This window comes from Dama dama, chromosome 18 (assembly GCF_033118175.1).
Source record: "Dama dama isolate Ldn47 chromosome 18, ASM3311817v1, whole genome shotgun sequence".
In the NCBI taxonomy this organism is placed as follows: Eukaryota; Metazoa; Chordata; class Mammalia; order Artiodactyla; family Cervidae; genus Dama; species Dama dama.
This window is the reverse complement of record NC_083698.1, coordinates 41813844-41840249: the sequence shown is the minus strand read 5'-3', so window position 1 is coordinate 41840249 and position 26406 is coordinate 41813844. Positions and strand designations below refer to the sequence as shown.

General features: G+C 37.9%; 1 protein-coding gene across 1 annotated transcript in view; it reads right to left on the bottom strand.

Moving 5' to 3' along the window:
- Positions 1 to 1853: 1853 nt before the first annotated feature.
- Positions 1854 to 26406, bottom strand: part of FAM185A (family with sequence similarity 185 member A) — a 69766-nt gene continuing 45213 nt past the window's right edge. The window contains exon 8 of the mRNA XM_061165173.1: positions 1854 to 7888. Coding sequence (XP_061021156.1) covers positions 7776 to 7888 — 113 coding nt within the window. The 3' untranslated portion in view covers positions 1854 to 7775. The remainder of the gene's footprint in view (positions 7889 to 26406) is intronic.

Sequence of the window (26406 nt, the reverse complement as noted above, 5' to 3'; positions counted from 1 at the left end):
TGACACCACCCTTATGGCAGAAAGTGAACAAGAACTAAAGAGGCTCTTGATGAAAGTGAAAGAGGAGAGTGAAAAAGTTGGATTAAAGCTCAACATTCACAAAGCTAAGATCATGGCATCTGGTCCCGTCACCAGTTCATGGCAAATAGATGAGGCAACAGTAGAAACAGTGAGAGACTATTTTTTTGGGCTCCAAAATCACTGCAGATGGTGACTACAGCCATGAAATTAAAAGACGCCTGCTCCTTGGAAGAAAAGCTATGACCAACCTAGACAGCATGTTAAAAAGCAGAGACATTACTTTACCAACAAAGGTCCATCTAGTCAAAACTATGGTTTCTCCAGTAGTCATGTATGGATGTGAGAGTTGGACTATAAAGAAAGCTGAACACCAAAGAATTGATGCTTTTGAACTGTGGTGTTGGCAAAGACTCTTGAGAGTCCCTTCGATAGCAAGGAGATCCAACAAGTCAATCATAAAGGAAATCAGTCCTGAATATTTATTGGAAGGACTGACGCTGAAGCTGAAACTCCAATGCTTGGGCCAGGTGATGTAAAGAACCGACTCATTGGAAAAGACTCTGATGCTGGGAAAGATTGAAGGTCAGAAGAGAAGGGGACAACAGAGGATGAGATGGTTGGATGGCATTACCGACGTGATGGACATGAGTTTGAGTAGGCTCCGGGAGTTGGTGATGGACAGGGAAGCCTGGCATGCTGAGTCCATGGGGTCATAAGAGTTGGACACGACTGAGCAACTGACCTGAACTGAACTGAAATGAGCTAAATGCTTTTAGTAATTCTCCCCTTTCTTAGGTTGGTTTTGAAAGTTTTTGAAATAAGCAGTATCACTTAGCTGTGAAATGGTTCCTGGAAGTGGATGGCTGCGGAATCAACTGAGTAGGAAATTTTAACACCTAACCCGAGACATAGGATGACTGTTCCAGAGGGTGATTTTTAATTAAATTTGTAGATTCTGGCAGCTGCATATAAATTAGCTTCTGACCCCTAAGTATTTCGAGCACATAACTGGAAAGACATGCAAGATGCAACTGCTTTCTAAAGGAATAATGCCTGCCTGGGTGAAACCACAGTAAGGAGAAACACACCCATTATGTTTCTCTAGAAACCAGGCAGGGTATTTAACTGCCAACGCTTGCTCCAAAATTCTTTGAGTAAGGTCCTGTTTTAAACAAAAACAAGAGACACATTTGTTCATTATGGGGAGACAGATTTTATAGTAGCAGAAATGAAAGAAAAATGGTAGGTGTTAGAAAAGGTTGGCTATGAAAGGGGAACAAGAAGTGGAGTGAACAAGTGGTGAAACTGTTAAGTTCTGGGTGCAAATTACTCAAGGTATCCATAATATTATTGATATGTAGGTCTTCAGATCTTAAGCATTTGAAATATATAGGTCCGTGTTCAAGACAGTAAAATACGTGACTTTACCTTTCAGTTTGGACTTGAATCTGTCATCCAAATATGTACCATTCTTTTAATAATTGTAAATATAGTTGACTGCTGTTTATGCTCACCTTTCTGGCTATTGTTGACCAAGTTCATAAACTTTTAGTCATGAAAATGTTTATATAATTGCAGAAGGTGGAAAAGATGATAAAAATTGCCTTACTGCCTCCCAGTTCCCTCTACTTAATAATTTAACACACACACACCACAATCACATCAAACATACTAACATGTGAGTGTTGTCCAAACCCACACAAATTATAATTTTATGAAGTATGAACTAAAAAGAGACTTTGAGACACCTGACAAAGCTGACTTTTTGCTTCATAAATAAAAAGGTAAAAACAGAACTCCAAATAAATTAAATATTAACAGACTATTACAGGTCATATTTGGAAAGGTTTATTAGAAAATCAGAATTTAAGACCAAAGAAATACAATCCAATAGATAACATCTATTCAGTATTATATAATTTAAATCTTCCAGGGATCAACAAGGTTTGGAAGAAAGAAAATTCATAAAATAACTTAGATAGTACATCACTGTAAAAGTAAAAATCTATCTTCATACAACAGGCTATAAAGTAGTTGAATGCTGCCCCACCACCAGAATGCATTATGCTTTAAATTACATTAAAAAAAAAAAGAATCAGTAGCAATTGTATCAGATTTCTGATGTATTTTATTTGTGTATGTATTTGTGATATAGCCACAGCTTAAATTTATATTGTTGTCATAATAAATGCTAAGTAGAAAACATTTTATACAAGAGCCCTGGTACAAAGAATTTTTAAATAACTGCCCCCTATTACCTATTATTTTTGTACAATTTCTTCAAGTGGAAACTATGAACATGATGAAATATCATTTTATGACTACATTAGATTAGATGACAAAACAAAGATTATCCTGAGTAGGCCTGACCTAATCCTCTGAGCTCTTCAAAAGCAGTTATCTCAAGCTGGTTGCAGAAAAAGAACTCAGATAGTCAAAGTATGAGAAGGACTAATTGCATTATTGCTGGCTTGAAAATGGAGAGGGCCACATGAGAAGGGATGCAGGTGGTTTCTAGAAGCTTAGAGTGCTTGCCAACTGACAGAATGGAAACAGATCTCAGTCACACAGTCATGATGAACTGGAGTTTGCCAATAATATGAATGAGCCTGGAAGTAGAATATTTCTCAGATCACCCAGATGAGAATTCAGTCTGGCCAACACCTTAAGTCCAGCCTTGCAATACCGTGAATAGAGAATCTAACCACACTGAGCTCCTGATCTACAGAACAGTGAGCTGATGAACAGGGTTGTTTTTTTTTAAGCTTGCTGCTGTTGCTGCTGCTGCTAAGTCACTTCAGTCGTGTCCGACTCGGTGTGACCCTATAGACGGCAGCCCACCAGGCTCCGCTGTCCCTGGGATTCTCCAGGCGAGAACACTGGAGTGGGTTGCCATCTCCTTCTCCAATGCATGAAAGTGAAAAGTGAAAGTGAAGTCGCTCAGTCGTGTCCAACTCTTAGCGACCCCATGGACTGCAGCCTACCAGGCTCCTTTGTCCATGGGATTTTCCAGGCAAGAGTGCTGGAGTGGGGTGCCATTGCCTTCTACATTTTTAAGCTTAATAACTCATATTTTAAAAAAAATTTAATGAGGTATGGTTGATATACAATATTATGTAAGTTTAAGGTATACAATATAGTGACTGACAATTTTCAAAGGTTACATTCAATTTTAGTTATTACAAAATATTGGCTATATCCCATGTTGTACTATATATCCTTGCAGCTTATTTTATATATAGCAGTTTGTACCTCTTAATCCCCTACCCATATCCTGTTCCCTCTGCACTTTCCACTCCCTACTGGTAACCACTCATGTGTTCTCTGTATGTATGTTTCTTTTTTAAAAATTATATTCAGTAACTGTATTTTTCAGATTCCACATATAAGTGATATTATATAGTATGCATATTTCTCTGACTACTTTCACTTAGCATAGTACCCTCCAGGTCTATCCATGTTGCTGAAATTTTCATTATTTTTCATGGCTGAGTAATATTCCATTGTATTTAAATATTTATTTGTCTGACTGTGCTGGCTCTTAGTTGTGGCATCTGGGATCTTCAATCTTCACTGCAGCATGCAAACTCTCAGTTGCAGCATATGGGATCTGGCTCCAACCAGGGATTGAACCTGGTACCCCTGCACTGGGAGTGTGGAGTCTTAGCCACTAGACCAACAGGTAAGTCCCTTATTGTATTTATATATACCACATCTTCTTTATTCATTCACCTGTTAATGGACACTTAGGTTGCTTCCATATCTTAGCAATTGTAAATGCTATTAATATTGGGGTGCAAGTATCTTTTCAAATTAATGTTTTTTGTTTTTTCAGATAAATAACCAGGAGTAGAAGTGCTGGGTCTTATGTTAGTCCTAGGTTTTTTCTTTTTTTTTTTTTTGCAAAACCTTCATACTGTTCTCCATGGTGGCTGCACCAATTTACGTTCCCACTAAGTATAAGAAGGTTCTCCTTCCTCCACATCCTTGCCAATATTTTTTATTTGTGGTATTTTATGATGATAGCTATTTTGACAAATGTGAAGTGATATCTCATTATGCTTTTAATTTTAATTTATCTGATTATCATGATGTTGAGCATCTTTTTAAGTGATGATGGCCACTGGTATGACTTGTTTAGGAAAAAAATGTCTATTTGGATCATCTGCCCATTTTTTAATCAGTTTTTTTTTTTTTTTTACATTGAGTTGTAAGAGCTGTTCGTATATTTTGGATACAACCCTCTATTGGCTGTATCATTTGCAAATATTTTCTCCCATTCAGTGGTTGTCTTTTTATTTTGTTGATGATTTCCTATGCTGTGCAAAAGCCTTTAAATTTAATCAGGTGCCATTTGTTTATTTTTTTTTCACTCTCTTTATTCTAGGAGAACTCATCCAAAATATTGCTACAATTTATGTCAAAGGGTGTTCCACCTATGCTTTCTTCTTGAAGTTTTGTTTCTGGTATTACATTTAATTCTTTTTTTTTTTTTTTCATTTATTTTTATTAGTTGGAGGCTAATTACTTTACAACATTGTAGTGGTTTTTGCCATACATTGACATGAATCAGCCATGGATTTACATGTGTTTCCCATCCCGCTCCCCCCTCCAGCCTCCCTCCCCATCCTTAATTTGTGTTTGCATATGGTGTTAGAGAATATTCTAATTTTATTCTTTTACATGTACTTGACCAGTTTCCCCAGCACCACTTATTGAAAAGACTTTTTTCCCATTATATATTCTTGCCTACTTTGTCACAGATTAATTGACAGTAAGTGCATGGGTTTATTTCTTGGCTCTCTGTTTTGTTCCACTGATCTACACCCTTGTTTTTGTGCCAATTCCATGCTGTTTTGATTACTCTAGCTTTTTAGTACAATCTGAAGTCAGAGCATGTGATTCTTCCAGCTTCCTTCTTTCTGAAGATCGTTTAGTTATTTAGGGTCTTCTGTTTCCATAAAAATTTTAGAAATATTTAGTTGTGTGAAAAAAATGCCCTTGGTAGAGATTGCATTGAATCTGTAGCCTGCCCTGGATAGTATGGTCATCTTATAAAATTAATTTTTCCAATCAATGAACATGGCATATCTTTCCACCTGTTCAAATTACCTTCAATTTCTTTCATCAGTGTCTTATAGTTTTCCAAATACAAACCTTTAACCTCTTTAGGTAAGTTTATTCTTAAGTGTTTTATTATATTTGATGAGATGGTAAATGGGATTGTTTTCTTAATTTCTCTGATAGTTCATTGTTAGTGTGCAAATAAATAACAGATTTCTCTGTATTAATTTTGTATCCTGCAGCTTTACAAATTTAGTGATAAGCTCTAGTAGTTTTGTCAGTGTCATCTTTAGGATTTTCTGTGTACAGTGTATCATCTGCAAACAGTGACCGTTTTACTTCTTCCTTTCCAATCTGGTGGCTCAGACGGTAAAGTGTCTGTCTATAATGCAGGAGACCAGGGTTCGATCCCTGGGTGGGAAAGATCCTCTGAAGAAGGAAATGGCAACCCACTCCAGTACTCTTGCCTGGAAAATCCCATGGGAGGAGCCTGGTAGGCTACAGTCCATGGGGTCACAAAGAGTTGGACACGACTGAGTGATTTCACTTCACTTCTTCCAATCTGGATTCCATTTATTCCTTTTTTTCTTTTGTCTGACTGCTGTGGCAAGAAATTCCAAAACTATGCTGAATAAAACGGGCAAGAGTGGGCATCCTTGTCTTGTTCCTGATCTTAGAGGAAATGCTTTCAGCTTTTAACCACTAAGTATGATGTTTGCACTGATTTGCCATATATGGTCTTTATTATGCTGAGGTATGTTCCCTCTAGGCCCATTTTCTGGAGTGTTTTTAAACATAAATGAAAGCTGAACTTTGTCAAAACCTTTTCCTCCATCTAAGGAGATGACATGTGGTTTTTATTATTCAACTTGTTAATGTGGTGTATCACATTGATTGATTTGTGTATACTGAGAAATTCTTGCATCCCTGAGATAAATCCCACTTGATCACCATGTATGATCCTTTTGATGTATTGTTGGATTTGATTTGACAATATTTTGTTCAGTATTTTCACATCAATATTCATCGGTTATAATGGCCTGTAATTTGTATATGTGTGTAATTATCTTTGTTAGTTTTGATCTTATGGTGATTCTGGCCATGTAGAATGAGTTCAGCAGTGTTCTTTCCTCTGCAATTTTTTGGAATACTTTAAGAAGCATAAGTGCTGTCTCTAAATGTTTGGTAGCATTCATCTGTAAAGCCAGCTGGTCATGAACTATTTGTTTGTTGGGAATTTTTTGTCACTAATTCAATTTCATTATTTATAGTTGATCTGTTCATATTTTCTACTTCTTCCTGAGTCAGTCTTGGGAGTCTACTGTTGATTCCTTTTAGCATTCATTTTTAGGATTTGCCTATTTCTTCAATGTTGTCCCATTTTTTGACATATAGCTGTTTGCAGTAGTCTCTTATGGTCCTTTGTATTCCAGTAGCATCAGTTGTAACCTCTCCTTTTTCATTTCTGACTTTATTGAATTGGATATTTTTTTTCTTGATGAATCTGGCTAATGGTTTATCAATTCAGATTATCTTTTCAAAGAACAAGCTCTTAGCTTCACTGATCTTTTCTATTGTATTTTTTAAGAGTCTATTTCATTTATCTCTGCTCTGATTTTTATTATTTCTTCCCTTTGACTAATTTTGGGTTTTGTTTGTTTTTTCCAAGATAGGAAAGTTTTCAGCTATTATGTCTTCAATTATGTTCTCAGCCTCTTTCTCTCTATTCTGTGGGGATCCTAAAATGCAAATAAAAATGAGCTTGATGTTGTCTCAGAAGTCTCTTAAAAATATCCTCATTTCTATTCATTATTTTCTCTTCAGCATCACTGATTTCCACTACTCTGTTTTCCAGCTTCAGATCCATTCCTCTGTATCATTTAGTCTACTACATTGATTTTAGTGCATTTTTCATTTCAGTTACTGTATTCTTCATCTATGTTTGGTTGTTCTTTCTATTTTTTCTTTGTTAAAAACTTCTAACTTATCAGTCTGTGCAGCCATTCTTTTCCTAAGTTCTTTGGTCATTTTTATGATGATATCCTTAAACTCTTTCTTGGTTAGATTTCATATCTCCCACTTCACTCAGTTCTTCTTCTGGAGTTTTTTATCTCAATCCTTTGTTTGGAACACGGTCCTGCATTGCCTCATTTTGCCTAACTAGCTGTTTTTGTTCTTTATGTATCTGACAGGTTGGTTGTGTTTTCCAATCATGAAGTGATCTGTGTTCCAGCAGTGCACTCTCCTCTCATCAAAAGCTATATGCCTTAGGAGTTCCCCCTATGAGGGCATGGGTCTTTCTGTTTTGGCAGACTGACTGTGTAGGTGGTCTGGTAGGCTTGGTTGGCCCCTGATCTGTTTGGTTGCCAGGTGCTTCCTTGTGCAGAGGCTGCTGGCCATTGATTGATGGAACCAGGTAACGAGGTGGTTGACTGTAGAGGCCTTAGGGCTAGTGCTGAGTAGTGTCAGCATTCAGAAGATCCCAGAACAAACAGGTATTTTTTAAAGTCAGTAAGTTTGTGGTAATTTGTTACAAAAGAAAACTAACAGCGAAGTACAAATTTTGAAAAGATTTCTCCAAGACATTCCAGTTTGTTGTTTTCAACATTTGTATGAACACTGGTATTTGCTTTTTTGTAGTCATAGATCTACTAGTCATTGTTAAAAGTTAGAAATGTAATTCAAGTCATTCAGTCCTGCAGCTTCAGGGACTGAAACCAGCTTTGGCTTCTAAAACGTACAGTTCCTTTTGGGGCATCAGCCTTAATCCATTTTTCATGTTTGCTTGTTTGATTCAGGAATCCTGAAACACAAAATTGCATAAAGTTATATCCTGATTGACAAGAGCAATACTGACTACATATATCCTAACAATATATCTCTAAAACTAAAAAACATTTTAAACAGCAAAAATCTTAGTAAAGACAGCCTTAATTGGAAGAGTTTCAAAGAGGTTAGTTACCTGGGCTTGTTCTCTCCTTTCTTTTCCTCAAAACAATATGGAAAGGGAAACTACTCTGTTTTTTATTTATTCATTTTTGTATGCAGGCTTTAAAAAGAGCTTTATTTAAGTATAACTGACTAAATAATACATGTATTTAAAGTATGTAATATAAGCTTTTACATATGAAAAAGTCTGAAAAACCATCCTCAAGAGGTTTGATAGAAAACAACAAAATTCTGTAAAGCAATTATCCTTCAATTAAAAAAAAAGATAATGAACATATCCACATTCCCAAAAGTTTCCTTGTGTCCCTTTGTAATATTTCCCTCCTGCCCTGCCATGCCTGTTGTATCTGCACCTCTTCCAATCTCTCAACAATTACTAACCTACTTTGTGTCACTATGAATTAGTTGCATTTTCTAAGATTTTAATAAATAGAATCATACAATATGTACCCTATGTAGTCTTTTAAAAAATATCTAGGTTCTTTCAGCATAATTATTTTGAGGTTTGTTCACACTGTAGCATGTTTCAGGTGGTTTCCTTACACACATGTTGATCCATACTTTGCTAAATAGTCATGGGCACCCTGTATAACTCGGCTCACTTTGGAACTTTCTCTTGTTAACTCTAGCAGCCCTTATCTCTTCCATGTGGTGAATATGTTGGGCTCTGCCTGTGTTACCCCTCTCCCTGCCCTACAGCGTGGAAACCCTCAAGCTAATAGGCTATGGCAATCATTGTGCTCACCTGTTTTTTTTTTTGCCATCTCTAGTCTTCTAGTTCTTTTTTCTTTCAATCAAGGTAGTTAAGATGTTATACCTCTGGAGCTCCACTGCAATTCTGGACTTAAGAAACCAGTCAAATCTGAACTGAGGAATATTGTGAATACACTGTCTCAATTCATCATATACATTTTCTTTGTTGAATCCAAGCACACAAATCAGGAAACAAACTCTCTTTTCTACTACAGTTTTTTCCTTCCTTAGTATATATGTATGTTCCCACCTGCTGAAAAGGTACTTTGTACCATTCAGTCTTTGTGTCGAGACTTGGTATCTTTCTTTGATACAAACTCTCTGAATTCTTGCCTCTCCCCTTTGATCTGAGACATAATCTTGTCTATTTCTTTACTGCATCTTCAGCAAAAGACAGTTGAGTATTCAATGACTTCCTCTGGAGATTTTTCCTTCCATTTCTTTTGCGGTATTTCCAGTATCATCATATCCCAATTTCTCATGAAACTGCTTAATCTTTGTCATTCAACTGGTGAATCTTTGTGTTAGAGGCTTCTCTTTTTCCTCTAATCTTTATTATTAAGGGATTCACAATTTTGTCAATTTTAATCTCTTCGTCTTTTTGTGCCTGTACTGCATTTAATAGATCATGATTTCAAGGTATCTATAACCAACAGTTTTTCTCTAGTATAGAATTTCTTTTTCTGGTAATTAAAACAAACATAGAGGAAAGAACTGGTAATTCTGAATCAGTTCAGTTCAGTTGCTCAGTCATGTCTGACTCTTTGTAACCCCATGGACTGCAGCACACCAGGCTTCCCTATCCATCACCATCTCCCGGAGGTTGCTCAAACTCATGTCCTTGAGTTGGTGATGCCATCCAACCATCTCATCCTCTGTCGTCCCCTTCTCCTCCTGCCTTCAATCTTGCCCAGCATCAGGGTATTTTCCAGTGAGTCACTTCTTCACATTAGGTGGCCAAAGTATTGGAGCTTCAGCTTCAACATCTGTTTTTCCAATGAATATTCAGGACTGATTTCCTTTAGGATTGACTGATTTGATCTCCTTGCAGTCCAAGGGACTTTCAAGAGTCTTCTCCAACACCACAGTACAAAAGCATGAACTCTTTGGTAATTCTGAATACCAGTTGTTAAAACAACCAGGAATAATTAGAACTATTATTTTTTTACACATTTTAGCAACAATAGTAAAGTGTCAAAAATAGTAAGGGTTTCCCAAATACCTAAGATCTTTTGTTGTTCAGTCGCTCAGTCGTGTCTGACTCTTTGTGACCCCATGGACTGCAGCATGCCCGTTCTCCCCTGTTCTTCACCATCTCCTGGAGTTTGTTCAAACTCATGCCCATTGAGTCAGTGATGCCATCCGACCGTCTCGTTGTCTGTCGCCCCCTTCTCCACCTTTCCATAAGCAAGCAACTCATGATTGGGGAGCTACCTCCCCAATCACGAGTTGCTTGCTTATGGAAAGAGAAGCCCAATCTACCTATTTCCTCTATTCCTGCAGCAATAGAGACCATGCACAGTGCTATTACTACTAACAAACTGAACACACAAGTGATTTTAGCTTATGAAAAATACCACAAGCAAGATAGTTTATAAAGTTCCATTTAGCTTGCTGGAAAAGAGCTTTCTCTTGCCAATAAGTAATTCACTAAAAGCTCTGAACTTTGGGTTGAATCTGTGGAGACTCTAATTCTAATTTATAAAGTTTATAAATTCCTTCCTACAAAAATCTTGTAACATGGATTGGAACTTGGGGTTACAGAAACCTTGTTCCTTTTTTAATTCCCTTTGCCAATGAAAATCAAGCAATATTTTTTGACCAGGAAATGGGAAATGACTACTCTATCCCCATGTGGCTTGGCTTCCACTAATTGGGAAAAAAGTTTATTCTCAGGATGTTTTTAAACTTATGCATTTGCTCTCAAAATCTGCCATGTTCAAATTTACCCAAGTATATAAATATTGAAGTTGTACATTTACATGATTGATTGATTTCCAAATACCTAATTGAGAGGTGTTACACATTATTTAACCCAAAATGAACCTGATCTAATCAGCACTAGCCATGGACAAAGATAGGGCTGTAAGGAGTAACTGGCAATATTTCTGTCTCTTGTTTAAAAATAGGCTTAAGCATCTTCGCTAAAGTGAGCTTCTTCCTGCTACCCACCCCACCACTCCCCACTCCAAACCCTGTAACTGACTTTGTTTACTTACATTGGGTTCAGAGGGATAATTCTGGTGCTGTCTTATTAGGAACCAATTAAATTTCAGTGCATCACAGTTGGAAGATTCCCTCTTTTACATTATAAACACTAATGACCGCCCAAAGTGGGAAGCACCATGCTAAGTATCTTAGGGAAGTTTAAACAATGTAAAGAGACATGCTAAAATCCTCAAGAAGCTCACCAGCTGGCTAGGAAAATAAATTTTACACTTAAGAAAAAGCATGAAAATAATTACTTTGAAATCTTATTATTTTATGTATTTCACAAACAAAAGCTCTAATACCAAACACAAGCACATAACCAAATATTTTAATGTTGTCAACATTCTTAAAACTGTTTACATACAGGCTTCCCTTGACAAAAGTGCAACCCAGGACATCTTAACAAATTTCAACAAGAAAGTATTTCTGAGCTAGTTTTAATGCTGCCCCATCATCGTATTTTCTCTCAATTATCATGGAAAATGACAAAGTCAACAGTAGACTAGGCTTTGAGCAAGTATACAACTAATCAGTTTTGCCCAAGAAATATTATTCTGTGTCTAATTCCACCAACTGTATTTCTCATCTCAGATAATGCAGCTTTCATTTCTAGAAATTCAATTTTAGTCTGGCTATTTTCACTCAGCATAATGCCTTCAGGTTCTAGCAAAGTTGTATTAATAGATCGTTCTCTTTCATTATTGAACAGTACTCCATTGTATGGACATATCACACAGTGTGTGTGACAATTTACTGGTAGAAGTATATTTTAGTCATTTCAAGTTTTGGGCTATTGCAAATAAAGCTATGAATACTTGTGTACAGGTTTTTACGTGAAACAGCAAGCTTCATTTCTCCAAGGTAAAAGCCCAGGAATGTCATATGGATCATATGGTAGTTTCACACTTAGTTTTCTTTCTTTTTTTTTTTTAACAAAATGCCAGACTTAATTCAGTGGCTATATTATTTTACACACCCAACAGCAATGCAGTAGAGACCCAATCTCTCCACATCCTTGCCAGTATTTGATATTATCAGTATTTCTTATTTTGGCCATGCTAATAGGTATGTAGTAACATCTCATTCTGGTTTTAATTCATATTTTAATTCATATCTCATGACTGACTAGTGATATTGAACATGTTTTTGTGTTTTTACTTGCTATCTTAAATTTTCTATGGCTGTACTGTTTCTTAAATTTTACATTATTATACTTCTATGTGCACAAATCTTTTTTTCTTCATTACTGGGGAGAGTTTCCTCAGGGTAAGATTTGGCTACAGTTCAGTCTTTCTTGAATGACCAAAATAAACATGAAAACAAAAACAATTTAAAAAGAAACAAACCTAAGCATCACACACAGAGTTCACATGCTCTAAGACTGGGGTCTGCACTTTGATCTCTAGTCTAGAGTCAGCAAATTATGGCCTACAGGCCAAATCTGGCCTGAGGCCCATTTTTATAGCCTAAGCGCTAAGAATGACTTCTACATTTTTAAAGGGTTATAAAAAACAGAAGAGAATACACAACAGAAACCATATGTAGCCTGAAAAATCTAACATTTACAATCTGTCCTTAACAGGTAAAGTTTGCGGATGAATAGAAACAAAACCTGATCTTCCTTTTTTGGTACACCTTAACAAACAAAGCTGATGTCTATCTATTACACTCCCAGGATCTTAAACTTTAATAAAATGGAGAAACAAAATACCATAAAAGCACAAATAATCTGAAGGCAGTTTCTACATTAACTCTGTCAAAGTATTTTTAAGCAACCAGCCATAAACCTATAGCATTCTTCAATGTTACCAAATTTCTTCCTTGTCATCCTGAAGCACATCTACATGACTGACAAATCAATATTTCTCCAAATGCTATAAACTGGAAGAAAACTAAAACTTGTGTGTTCTAAAAAAAAAGTTATTCCTATGAGTCATATCAAAAGACTAAACTTTTTTTCTTATTTGGAGAGAAAATATTGTCTCTAGCTCTTAAAAGTGGCATCCTGCGGTCTTAGTCTCATTTCAACCTCTTTTCCAACCAATGAACTAGTTTTCCAATAGAAATCACAATACCATTAAATATGTAAGTTTCCAGCATACAAACAAGCTGAGAACTCTCTTCTGACTTGGTAGTTTATTTTGATCCCAAATGAACTTACTTTCATCATGCTTTACATTTACAGTTTGACTAAAATAAAGTGAAACCAGTAATATTTAATACCACTCTCCCTACCATGCAGACAATGTCAAACAAACAATTGTTTAACTGACAACATACTTTATTTCTAATACTCTCTAATCATTTAAATTGAGGCACTTTTAAGACAAAAGAACTTTGTACCACATGCACCTCTGGTCTTAGAGAATGGCTTGATATACAGTGGGGAGGTTTCAAATTTAACTTGGTGAATCCAGTTTAAAACCTAATAGAGAAGTCAATTTATTTCAAGAAATATCTAACCTAAGCTATTTACCACCTATCCAATTTACCATATACGTGCTGTGCTATGCTTAGTAGCTCAGTCGTCTCCGACTCTTTGCGACCCCGTGGACTGCAGCCCACCAGGCTCCTCTATCCATGGGGATCCTCCAGGCAAGTATACTGGACTGGGTTGCCATGCCCTTGTCATGCCAGGGGAATCTTCCCAACCCAGGGATTGAACTGAGGTCTCCCACAGTGCAGGCAGATTCTTTACCATTTGAGATACCAGGGAAGCCCTACCATATTTGGTTAGAAAACAAAACTTTAGAATCAAGGATCTCAAAAGGATTAGAGAATATATCCCAAATAATACACTTGTGCATAACTCTTTAGTAGGTAAATGTTTTAGCCTAAGAGTTCTAGGATTTCTTTTGACCTTAGAATAGCACATATTTATACATCACTTTAAGAATTATACAACATACATTTATTTATCAGTGATGGCAACAACAAGGGATACCATGGAGCAGGAAATCAAATAAAGTTACAGGCTAACACAGGCTAACCCTGTGGGAAGCCTGAGCCCTAGGAACTAAAGTTTACTGGCATGGTTTCTTATAGAAATCATGCTACAGATACAATCCAGACCTCCTAGCAGCGAAGGCATTTCTGTTTCTGTGCCTCACAGACTCTGTAAGGAAGGCCCAGAAGAGCTGAGCTCAGCTGCCTATAATAACTACTCACATATAAAGCTGCTCATTACTTCCAAAATTGGGTTTCAGACTGGAAATCTCTACAGAAAAAACAATCTGTTTTGATTTTCAAGACCTCTTCTTAAATTATTACATCCAGTTCATAAATGAGATCTGTGGACTTTTGAGCACCAGTTTTGAAATGAAAATGAAACATAAAGGTTTCTCTAAACCCAATAACTTGTTCATACAGCTGTCTCTACAAAAGACTGCTGAAATATTTATCTGAAATCTCTCTGTATTACCACTCTTATGGATTTAATCTAATATCAGAGACAACCTACAGAACCATTTGGGGCCCAATCTCACAGTGTATCATGTGCCACTTGCCAAAAGAAATCTGATTCTTGGGCTGTGAGCAGAAAATAAACTTTGTTCTGCAATTTGGTCCTTCCTGGTTTAGGAAACAGGGGCTAGAGTATAAGATATAATAACACAAAAAATAATTAAATGGGCTAAGGAGCTTCATAGTAACGAATGAGGTAAGCATACATCTTCCTCATAGCATCCATTTACAATCATAATTTAAAATTTGATATACTTTTAAGTATAATAAAAGTCTGTAAATTGTAAAGTAAAAAATATTGCTAAAAAATGTCCATTATTTGACCCTTTAGCAATTAATAATCTTCTTGCTGGTACTGGGTCTTGCCTTGATGATGATGGCTGCTGACTGATTAGGGTGGTGGTTGGTGAAGGCTGGAATGGATATGGCACTTTCCTAAAATAAAATAACAATGAAGTTTGCTCTACTGACTGACTCCTTTCACAATTTCTCCATAGCATGCAATACTGTTTGACACCATTTTACCCACAGTAGAACTTTCAAAATTGGAGCTAATCCTCTCAAATCTTGCTCCTGCTTTATCAATTAAATTTGTGTGATATTCTAAATCCTTTGTTATAATTTCAACAGTCTGCTAGCATCTTCACCAGGACTAGATTCCACCTCAAAAATATCACTCTTTGCTCATTCACGGAAGCAATTCCTCAAGCATTATATTTTCATTATGAAACTGCAGTAATTTAGTCATATCTTTCTGTGCTCTGCTTACAATTTAAGCTTCTTTGCATTTCCTTCCACTGTATCTGCAGTTACTTCCTCCACTGAAGTCTTGAACCCCTCAGAGTCATCATGAAGGTTGGGCTCAACTTTTTCCAAACTCTTTTCAATGTTGATAGTTTGACCTCTTCCCATGAAATCAAATATTCTTAATGACATCTAGACTGGTGAATCCATTCCAGAAGGTTTTCAGTTGTTTTGCTCAGATCAATCAGAGGAATCACTATCTTTGGCAGCTCGAGCCTTATGAAATTTATTTCTTAAATAGTAAGACTTATAAGTTGAATTTACTCCACATCAACTTGGATGTTGTATCAGCAGGTAGGAAAACAATATTAACACCATTGTATGTCTCCATCACAGCTCTTAGGTGGCCAGGTGCATTGTCTGAGAAGCAATTTTTTGAATTTTTTTTTTTTTTCCCCTGAGCAGTAGGTAGCAGCAGTCAGCTTAAAATATTCAGTAAACTATGTTGTAAACAGATGTGCAGCAACAAACCCGGGATTTACTATTCCATTTCTAGAGTACAGGCAGAGTCAGTTAGGTTCAGTCACTCAGTCCTGTCCGACTCTGTGACACCATGGACTGAAGCACGCCAGGTTTCCCTATCCATCACCAACTCCCAGAGCTTGCACAAACTTATGTCCATCAAGTTGGTGATTCCATCCAACCATCTCATCCTCTATCATCCCATTTTCCTACCGCCTTCAATCTTTCCCAGCATCTTTTCCAATGAGTCAGTTCCTCACATGAAGTGGCCAAAGTACTGGAGCTTCAGCTTCAGCATCAGTCCTTCCAGTGAATATTCTGGACTGATTTCCTTTAGGATGGACTAGCTGGATCTCCCTGCAGTCCAAGGGACTCTCAAGAGTCTTCTCCAATACCACAGTTCAAAAGCATCAATTCTTTGGTGCTCAGCTTTCTTTATGGTCAACTCTCACATCTGTACATGACAACTGGAAAAACCATAGCTTTGACTAAATGGACCTTTGTTGGTCAAGTAATGTCTCTGCTTTTCATTATGCTGTCTAGGTTGGTCAAAGTTTTCTTCCAAGGAGCAGTGTCTTTTAATTTCATGGCTGTAGTCACCATCTGCATTGATTTTGGAGCCCCCCAAAATAAAGTCTGTCACTGTTTTCATTATTTCCCCATCTATCTGCCATGCAGAGGTAGAACAGGATGCCATGATCTTAGTTTTCTGAATGTTGAGTTTTAAGCCAACTTTTTCACTCTCCTCTTTCACTTTCATCAAGAAGCTCTTTAGTTTTTCTTTGCTTTCTGCAATAAGGGTGGTGTTATCTGCATATCTGAGGTTATTGATATTTCTCCCAGCAATCTTGAGTCCAGCTTGTGCTTCATCCAGCCTGGCATTTCGCATGATGTACTCTAAAAGAAATTAAATAAGCAGGGTGACAAAATACAGCCTTGATGTACTCCTTTCCTGATTTGGAACCAGTCTGCTGTTCCATGCCTAGTTCTAACTGTTGCTTCTTGACCTGCATACAGATTTCTCAGGAGGCAGGTAAGGTGGTCTGGTATTCCCATCTCTTGAAGAATTTTCCAGTTTGTTGTGATCCACATAGTCAAAGGTTTTAGCATATTCAATGAAGCAGAAGTAGATGTTTTTCTGGAATTCTCTTGCTTTTTCTATTTTTTTTAGGTCCACTTGACTTTGCATTCCAGGATGTCTGGCTCTAGGTAAGTGATCACACCATCGTGGTTATCTGGGTCATTAAGATCTTTTTTTGTATAGTTCTTCTTTGTATTCTTGCCACCTCTTCTTAATATCTTCTGCTTCTGTTAAGTCCATATCGTTTCTGCCCTGTATTTTGCCCATCTTTGCATGAAATGTTTCCTTGGTATCTCTAATTTTCTTGAAGAGATCTCTAGTCTTTTCTGCAGAATAGTTGAGCATAATTCTGAAGCTGTATAGGATTTTTGGTATGGAAAATGAACACTAGCTTCAACTTTAAGTCACCAGCTGCCCTGGCCCCTAATAAAGTCTGAAGCTTTGAAGCCAGACATTGACTTCTCTAGCTATGAAAGTCCTAGATGGAATTTTCTTCCAATATAAGGCTGTTTCTTCTACATTGAAAACCTATTGTTTAGTGTAGTCACATTCATTAATTACCTTAGCTAGATCTTCTGGATAACTTGCTACAGTTTGTACATTAGCATTTGCTATTTCACCTTGCACTTTTATGATATGGAGATGGCTTCTTTCCTTAAACCAAACTGTGTTAACTTCAAAGTTTTCTTTCGTAGCTTCCACATCCTTCTCAGCCTTTGTAGAAGTGGAGAGAATTAGGAATTTGCTCTGGATTAGGTTTTGGCTTTAGGGAATGTTGTGGCTGGTTTGATCTTCTATCCAAACCTTTAAAACTTTCACCGTATCAATAATAAGCCTGTTTCACTTTCTAATCACTCATGTGTTCACTGAAGTACCACTTTTAGTTTCCTTCAAGAACTTTTCCTTTGCATTCATAACTTGTTTACCTGTTTGGTGCAAGAGGCCAAGTTCACATCCTATTTTGGCTTCAACAGGCGCGCCTCATTAAGCTTAATCATTTCTAGCTTTTGACTTAAAAGTGAGAGAGATGCAACTTCTCCTGTCACCTGAACACTTAGGACTCTTCCTTTCACTTGGAAGTTCCTTCCTTTCACTTGAACTCTTCCTTTCACTTGAACACTTAGAACTCTTCCTTTCATTCTAAGAGTTCCTTAGAACTCTTTCTTTTACTTGAACACTTATTAGAGGCCATTGTAGGGTTATTTCACTACCCTATTTCAATAATGTTGTCTCTCAGGAAACAGGGAGATCTGAGGAGAGGGGGAGAGACGGGTGAACAGCCAATTGGTGGAGCAATCAGATGACACAGAACCTTTATCAATTAAGTTCAATGTCTCACAGGGGGATCATCATGGTGTCCCAGAATAATTTTAACAGTAGCATCAAAGATCACAGATCACCAAAACACATCATAACTTTAAAAAATTAAAATACTGCAAGAATTGCCAAAATGAGATACAGAAACACAAAGGAAGCAAATGTTCTGGAAAAAAAATGGCACCAATATACAAGCTCCATGCAGAATTGTGACAAAACTTCAATTTGTGAAAAACACAGTATCCGTGAAGTACAATAAAGTACAATAAAATGAGGTATACCTCTATCTATGTTTTTCAACCAAAATTTATTTAAGGCTTTTTATTCACTTGTTTGATTTAAAATAGATCATTGTGGAGTCCAGGCCACTAAACTCTTTCTTCTGAATTACTGTGATAACCTGTTAATTATCATTAACTTTTCTTTTCCTTCACCTGCCACTGTCCTTTCCAATATTCCTCCACTCAACATTCAGTAATCTTTCTTTTTCTGTTGTTATTGCTGTTGTGCTGGGTCTTCATTGCTGTGCAAGGCCCTTCTCTAGTTGTGGCAAGAGGGGGCCACTCTTTAGTTGTGGTGCATGGGCTTGTCATCATGGTGGCATCTCTTGTTGCTGAGCACGGCTTCTACAGCATGCAGACTCACTGGTTGTGATGCATGGACTTAGCTGCCCCGCAGCATGTGGTCTCTTCCCAGACGACAGTTTGAATCCATGTCCCCTGCTTTGCTAGGTGGATTTTAACCACTGGACCACTAGGAAGTTCAGTGATCTTTCTAATACACAGATCCTATTATATGAACTCCAGATTGAAACCTTGCAGTGCCTTTGCAATGCATTTGCTATGAAAGCCAAATTAGCCCTCTATGATCTGATCCTTCTTGAACTCTCCAGCCTCCTTGTATACCACTGTGCCCCTCACTCGCTACAGTCGACTATATTGAACTTGTCTTACTTCCTCAAATTCACAATGCTAGTATAATTTAGATGTGCCACCTTCATGCTCTCACGGTACCACGCACATACCTTTATTACAACATTTATTCCACTTTATTATATTCATTGGTTTGTCTATCTTGCTTCACTAGGACATAAGCTTCTCATATGTCAGAGAGACCATGCTTTATTACCTTATCTTTGCACTCCTAATTTCTAGCAGCACCTGACTCAATAAATGTTTGCTGAGTGACTAACCAAAAAAAGGAAAATAGAGACTACAGGAGGAGGAAGAATTAGCCTAGTAAAAGATAATATCTGTTTTTACATATATTAAGTTTGAAGTGGTACCTGTTTAGTGGAATGGAAACGGGCAAGAACTTAATAAAAGATATCAGGTCTGCAAATAATGATTTTATCTAATGACAAGACTACTAAGTATTCTTAGAGCATATAATGAGGTCTTTTTTTTAAAGGCTGAAATGATGAGAATAGGGTTTTGAAAAGGAACTTAAACTAAATATAAATTTCAGAAATGCATGATTTTATGAGTTACATAATGAAAAGTGAAAAAATATTTATAATTCAAACATTCTAACATGCAAAATAATTTGATTATGCTATCATTCAGAGCATTATTAAATAAATTTGTATTATTACTTTACATTAAGAGGGCCAAAAAAGGTAACCCTATTGGTTCTTTATCAAATTCAAGATATCATATCACAAGAAATTGATTCTTACCACATTTAACACTTAAAATTTTCATCAGGTTTTCTCGGTGTAACCGAGTCTGACCACTAAGCACAGAGTTAATCTGAAATTGTACAGGTGTTATTTTTTACTACTGCTACTTTTTGCTAATATTTTATGATTTTAAGGCTGCCTTTTTAACTTTTATGATAAATAAAATGAATATCTAAGACAAAACTTGATTTTTTTATCATTAAATAAATTCCTTTACTTTTGAGGAAAAAAATTCTCCCTCCCCCCAAATAATCTGTACACTCTGCCAAGATTTAATAAAGTGGCTGTTAATTATTGTGAAACTTGATCTCAAGAAGACACCCCATTGCCACCACCACCACCACAAATACTTTCTTTTTCTCAAGAATATCTCATGGGTAAGCCTGCAGCATACATGCATACACACACTTTCATTTCAGTGTCCTCTGCGCTAGAGACAAGATTGTGCAGCAGAAGGACTTGAGTTCACCTCTTCTCATGAAAACACCAAAAACACAACTAACTGCTGAGCGATCATCAACAAAAGATTCAAACTTACCAAAAATAATATTCTATACCCAAAGATGGAGAAGCTAAAACAAGATGGTATAAGAGGAGCTTTCACAATATAATCAAATTCCATACCTGCTGAGTGGGTGACCCACAAACTGGAAAATAATTACATTACAGAGGTCCTCCCATAGGTGTGAGAGTTCTGAGCCCCACAGCAGGCTCCCCAGTCTGGAGATCTGCCAACAAGAGGAGGAGCCCCCAGAGCATTTGGCTTTGAATGCCAGCAGGGCTGCAGTACAGGAGCTCTACAGGATTTGGGAAAACACAGAAACCACTCTCAGAGAGTGCACACAGGTTTCATGTGTACTGGACCCAAGAAAAACCAGTGACTCCATAGAAGCCTAGGCCAGACCTACTGGTGGATTTTTAAGGGGCTATGGTGGAGGCAGGGATCAGCTGTGGCTCACTGTGGAGGCAAGGACATTAGTGGCGGACGCCCCAGTGAACAATCATCATCTGCGTGAACTCTCCCGGAGGTCAACATTTTGACACTGAGACCCAACCCCACCAAAAAGCCTGCAGGCTCCAGTGCTGGGATGCTTTAGGACAAATGACTAATGGTGGGGTTAGGAGCAGGGTAGGGGGGCTGGGGTGAGGTGGGGGCTAGAGAAACAGCCATACCCATCAGCAGACAGGCTGCATAAAGTTGTCCTGAGCCAGTTTAGTTAGGTTCAGTTCAGTCCCTCAGTCGTGTCAGACTCTTTGTGACCCCATGAACTGCAGCACACCAGGCTTGCCTGTCCATCACCAACTCCCGGAGTTTACTCAAACTCATGTCCATCAAGTTGGTGATGCCATCCAACCATCTCATCCTCTGTCATCCCCTACTCCTCCTGTTTTCAATGTTGCCCAGTCCAGCATCAGGGTCCTTTCCAATGAGTCGGTTCTTCACATCACGTAGCCAAAGTATTGGAGCTTTAGATTTAGAATCAGCCTTTCCAATGAATATTCAGGACTGATTTCCTTTATGATTGACTGGTTTGATCTCCTTGCACTCCAAGGGACTCTCAAGACTCTTCTCCAACACCACAGTTCAAAAGCATCAATTCTCTGGTGCTCAGCTTTCTTTATAGTCCAACTCTCACATCCATACATGACTACTGGAAAAACCATAGTTTGACCAGATGGACCTTTGTTGGCAAAGTAATGTCTCTGCTTTTTATTATGCTGTCGAGGTTGGTCATAACTCTTCTTCCAAGGAGCAAGGGTCTTTTAATTTCATGGCTGCAGTCACCATCTGCAGTGATTTTGGAGCACAAAAAAATAAAGTCTGCCACCGTTTCCACTGTTTCCCCATATATTTGCCCTGAAGTGATGGGACTGGATGCCATGACCTTTGTTTTCTTAATGTTCTGTTTTAAGCCAACTTTTTCACTCTCCTCCTTCACTTTCATCAAGAGGCTCTTCAGTTCTTCACTTTCTGCAATAAGGGTGGTGTCACCTGCATATCTGAGGTTATTGATATTTCTGGTAATCCTGATTCTAGCTTGTGCTTCATCCAGCCCAGCATTTCGCATGATGTATTCTACATAGAAGTTCAATAAGCAGGGTGACAACATACAATATACAGGGTGACAATATACAATGTACTCCTTTTCAAATTTGGAACTAGTCTGTTGTTCCACGTCCAATTCTAACTGTCACTTCTTGACCTGTATACAGATTTCTCAGGAGGCAGGTCAGGTGGTCTGGTATTCCCATCCCTTTAAGAATTTTCCACAGTCTGTTGTGATCCACACAATCAAAGGCTTTGGCATAGTCGATAAAGCAGATGTTTTTCGGAACTCTCTTGCTTTCTCAATGATCTAGCGGATGTTGGCTATTTGATCTCTGGTTTCTCTGCCTTACTTTCTAAATCTAGGTTGAACCTCTGGAAGTTCACGGTTCACATACTGTTAAAGTCTGGCTTGGAGGATTTTGAGCATTATTTTGCCAGCGTGTGAGATGAGTGCAATTGTGCAGTAGTTTGAACATTTTTTGGCATTGCCTTTCTTTGGGACTGGAATGAAAACTGACCTTTTCCAGTCCTGTGGCCACTGCTGAGTTTTCCAGATTTGACGGCATATTGAGTGCAGCACTTTCAGGGCATCATCTTTTAGGATTTTAATTAGCTCAATTGGAATTCCATCACCTCTACTAGCTTTGTTCATAATGATGCTTTCTAAGGCCCACTTGACTTTGCATTCCAGGATGTCTGGCTCTAGGTGAGTGATCATACCATTATGGTTATTTGGGTCATGAAGATCTTTTTTGTATAGTTCTTCTGTGTATTCTTGCCACCTCTTAATATCTTCTGCTTCTGTTAGGTCCATACCATTTCTGTCCTTTATTGTGCTCATCTTTGCATGAAATGTTCCCTTGGTTTCTGTAATTTTCTTGAAGAGATCTCTGCTGCTGCTGCTAAGTCGCTTCAGTCGTGTCTGACTCTGTGCAACCCCATAGACGGAAGCCCACCAGGCTTCCCCATTCCTGGGATTCTCCAAGCAAGAACACTGGAGTGGGTTGCCATTTCCTTCTCCAATGCGTGCAAGTGAAAAGTGAAAGTGAAGTCGTTCAGTCGTGTCTGACTTGTAGCGGCCCCATGTACTGCAGCCTATGAGGCTCCTTCGTCCATGGGATTTTCCAGGCAACAGTACTGGAGTGGGTTGCCATTGCCTTCTCCGGAAGAGATCTCTAGTCCTTCCCTTCTATTATTTTCCTCTATTTCTTTGTGTTGATCCCGGAGGAAGGCTTTCTTATCTCTCCTTGCTATTCTTTGGAACTCTGCATTCAAATGTGTTTATCTTTCCTTTTCTCCTTTGCCTTTCGCTTCTCTTCTATTCAGAGCTAATTGTAAGGCCTCCTCAGACAGCCATTTTGCTTTTTTGCATTTCTTTTTTCATGGGAATGGTCTTGATCCCTGTCTCCTCCACAATGTCACGGAACTACGTCCATAGTTCATCAGGCACTCTGTCTATCAGATCTAGTCCCTTAAATCTATTTCTCACCTCCACTGTATAATCATAAGGGATTTGATTTAGGTCATACCTTCATGGTCTAGTGGTTTTCCCTACTTTCTTTCTTCAATTTAAGTCTGAGTTTGGCAATAAGGAGTTTCATGATCTGAGCTACAGTCAGCTCCCAGTCTTGTTTTTGCTGACTGTATAGAGCTTCTCTACCTTTGGCTGCAAAGAATATAATCAATCTTGTCTCAGTGTAGATCATCTTTGTTGTCCATGTGTAGAGCCTTCTCTTGTGTTGTTGGAAGAGGGTATTTGCTATGACCAGGGCATTTTCTTGGCAAAGCTCTATTAGCCTTTTCCCTGCTTCATTTTGTACTCCAAGGCCAAATTTGCCTGTTACTCCAGGTAGCTCTTGACTTCCTCTTTTTGCATTCCAGTCCCCTATAATGTAAATGACATCTATTTTGGGTGTTAATTCTATAAGGTCTTGGAGGTCTTCATAGAACTGTTCAACTTCAACTTCTTCAGCATTACTGGTTGGGGCATAGACTTAGACTACTGTGATATTGTAACAGTTTGCCTTGGAAACAAACAGAGATCATTCTGTCTTTTTGAGATTGAATCCAAGTACTGCATTTTGGACTCTTTTGTTGACCATGAGGGCTACTCCATTTCTTCTCAGTTTCTTGGTCCTGAGCCAAGAGCTGCCTATAAATACACTCCTTGACAGGGCCCTGCCCACCAGAGTGACAAGTTCCAACTCCACCCACCAGTGGGCAGGCACCAGTTCCACCCACCAGGAAGCCTGCCCAAGACCTTAAGCCAACTTCACCTCCCAGGATGCAGATACTAGAACCAAGAAGAACTACCATCCTGAGAAAAACAAACCACAAATATGGAAAGTTAGACAAAATGAGATAGCAGCAAAATATGTCCCAGGTGAAGGAACAAGATAAACCTACAGAAAAACAACTAAGTGAAGTGGAGATAGGCAAACTACCTGAAAAAGAATTGACAGAAATGATAGTAAAGATGGTCCAAGATCTCTGAAAATGAGTGGCACACAGACTGAGAGGATACAAGAAATGGTTAATAAAGAACTTGAAGCCTTAAAGAATGGAAATGAACAATACAATAACTGAAACGAAAAATATACTAGAAGGAATCAAAGCAGAACAAATGAGGCAGAAGAAGAGTAAGTGAGTTGGAAGACAGATTGGTGGAAATCACTGCTATGGAACAGAATAGAGAAAAAAGAATGAAAAGAAATAAAGATAAACTCAGAGATCTCTGGGACAATGTTAAATGCACCAACATTCACACTATAAGGGTCCCAGAAGGAGAAGAGAGAGAGAAAGGGAGGAAAAATATTTGAAGAGATAATAGTTTAGAATTTCTCTAACAAGGGAAAGGAAACACTCAAGTCCAAGAAGTGCAAAGAGTCCATTACAGGATTAATCCCAGGAAGAACATACTGAGACACATATTAATCAAGCTAACAAAAATTGAAGAGAAAATATTAAAAACAACAAGAGAAAAGCAACAAATAACATATAAGAGAACCCTCATATGGTTATCAGCTGATTTTTTCAGCAGAAACTTGGCAGGTCAGAAGGGAGTGCCATGATACATCTAAAGTGATGAAAGCGGAAAAACCCACAACAAAGAATACTCTACCTAGCAGGGCTCTCATTCAGATTTCACGAAGAAATCAAAAGCTTTATAGACAAGCAAAAGTTAAGAGAACGTAGCACCGCCAGGTCAGCTTTGAAACAAATGCTGAAGGAACTTCTTTACGTGGAAAAGAAAAGGCCACAGTTAGAAACAAATTACAAATAGGAAAGCTCACCAATAAAGACAAACATAAAATAAAGACAGGGACAAGTGCTCCGGCCTGGTGCACTGGGAAGACCCAGAGGAATCGGGTGGAGAGGGAGGTGGGAGGGGGGATCGGGATTGGGAATACATGTAAATCCATGGCTGATTCATATCAATGTATGACAAAACCCACTGGAAAAAAAAAATAATAATAATAAAAATTAAAAAAAAAAAAAAAAGACAGGGAATCATTCACACACAAATATGATATCAAAACCAGCAACCGTGAGGAGAGTGCAAATGCAGGATATTGGAAACACATTTGAAATTAAGAGACCAGCAATGTAAAACCACCTTGCATATATATATATATATATATATATATATATATATATAAAATTATATCAAAACCTCATGGTGATTTCAATGTCTTTCTCAATTACACTCTAGTAAGACGTAAAGGAGACGTTCACCAGCATCACTGATTCCTTTTTTACTACATAAATGTATTATCCACATCATAAATATTTTTTGAAGTAGTATCAACTATCAGTATAGCCAAAGGTAATTTAAAAAAATGTGGAAAAACTACACATTTTTGGAATTAAGAATTTGTCAAACTAAAAGATCAAGTTTACAATGTGCATAATACCACACCAAACTCCTATTTATTTATTACAATTATACAAAGTTAACTTCATATCTTCGGAGAAGGCAATGGCACCCCACTCCAGTACTCTTGCCTGGAAAATCCCATGGACAAAGGGCCTGGTAGGCTGCAGTCCATGCGGTTGCTGAGTCGGACACGACTGAGCAACTTTACTTTCACTTTTCACTTTCATGCACTGGAGAAGGAAATGGCAACCCACTCTAGTGTTCTTGCTTGGAGAATCCCAGGGATGGGGGAGCCTGGTGGGCTCCCATCTATGGGGTCGTGCAGTCGGACACGACTGAAGCGACTCAGCAGCAGCAACTTCATATCTTACAATATGATATATGTGTTTACAGTTCAAACTGAAGAACACAAGTTTGAACTATGTGAATCCACTTACACACAGATTTTTTAAAAATAATACATATGACATTACTACATGATCTGCAGTTTGTTGAATCTACAGATGTGGAACCACTAACATGGAGGACTGACTGAAAAGTTACAGGTGGAATTTTGACTTTGCACTGGGGTGGGGGACCAATGACCACAATTTCCCTGTTATTCAAGGGTCAACTGTATTTGATTTTTAAGACCAAGAATTAGAAAGCAACTATGTCAGAAAAAAAAATTTTTT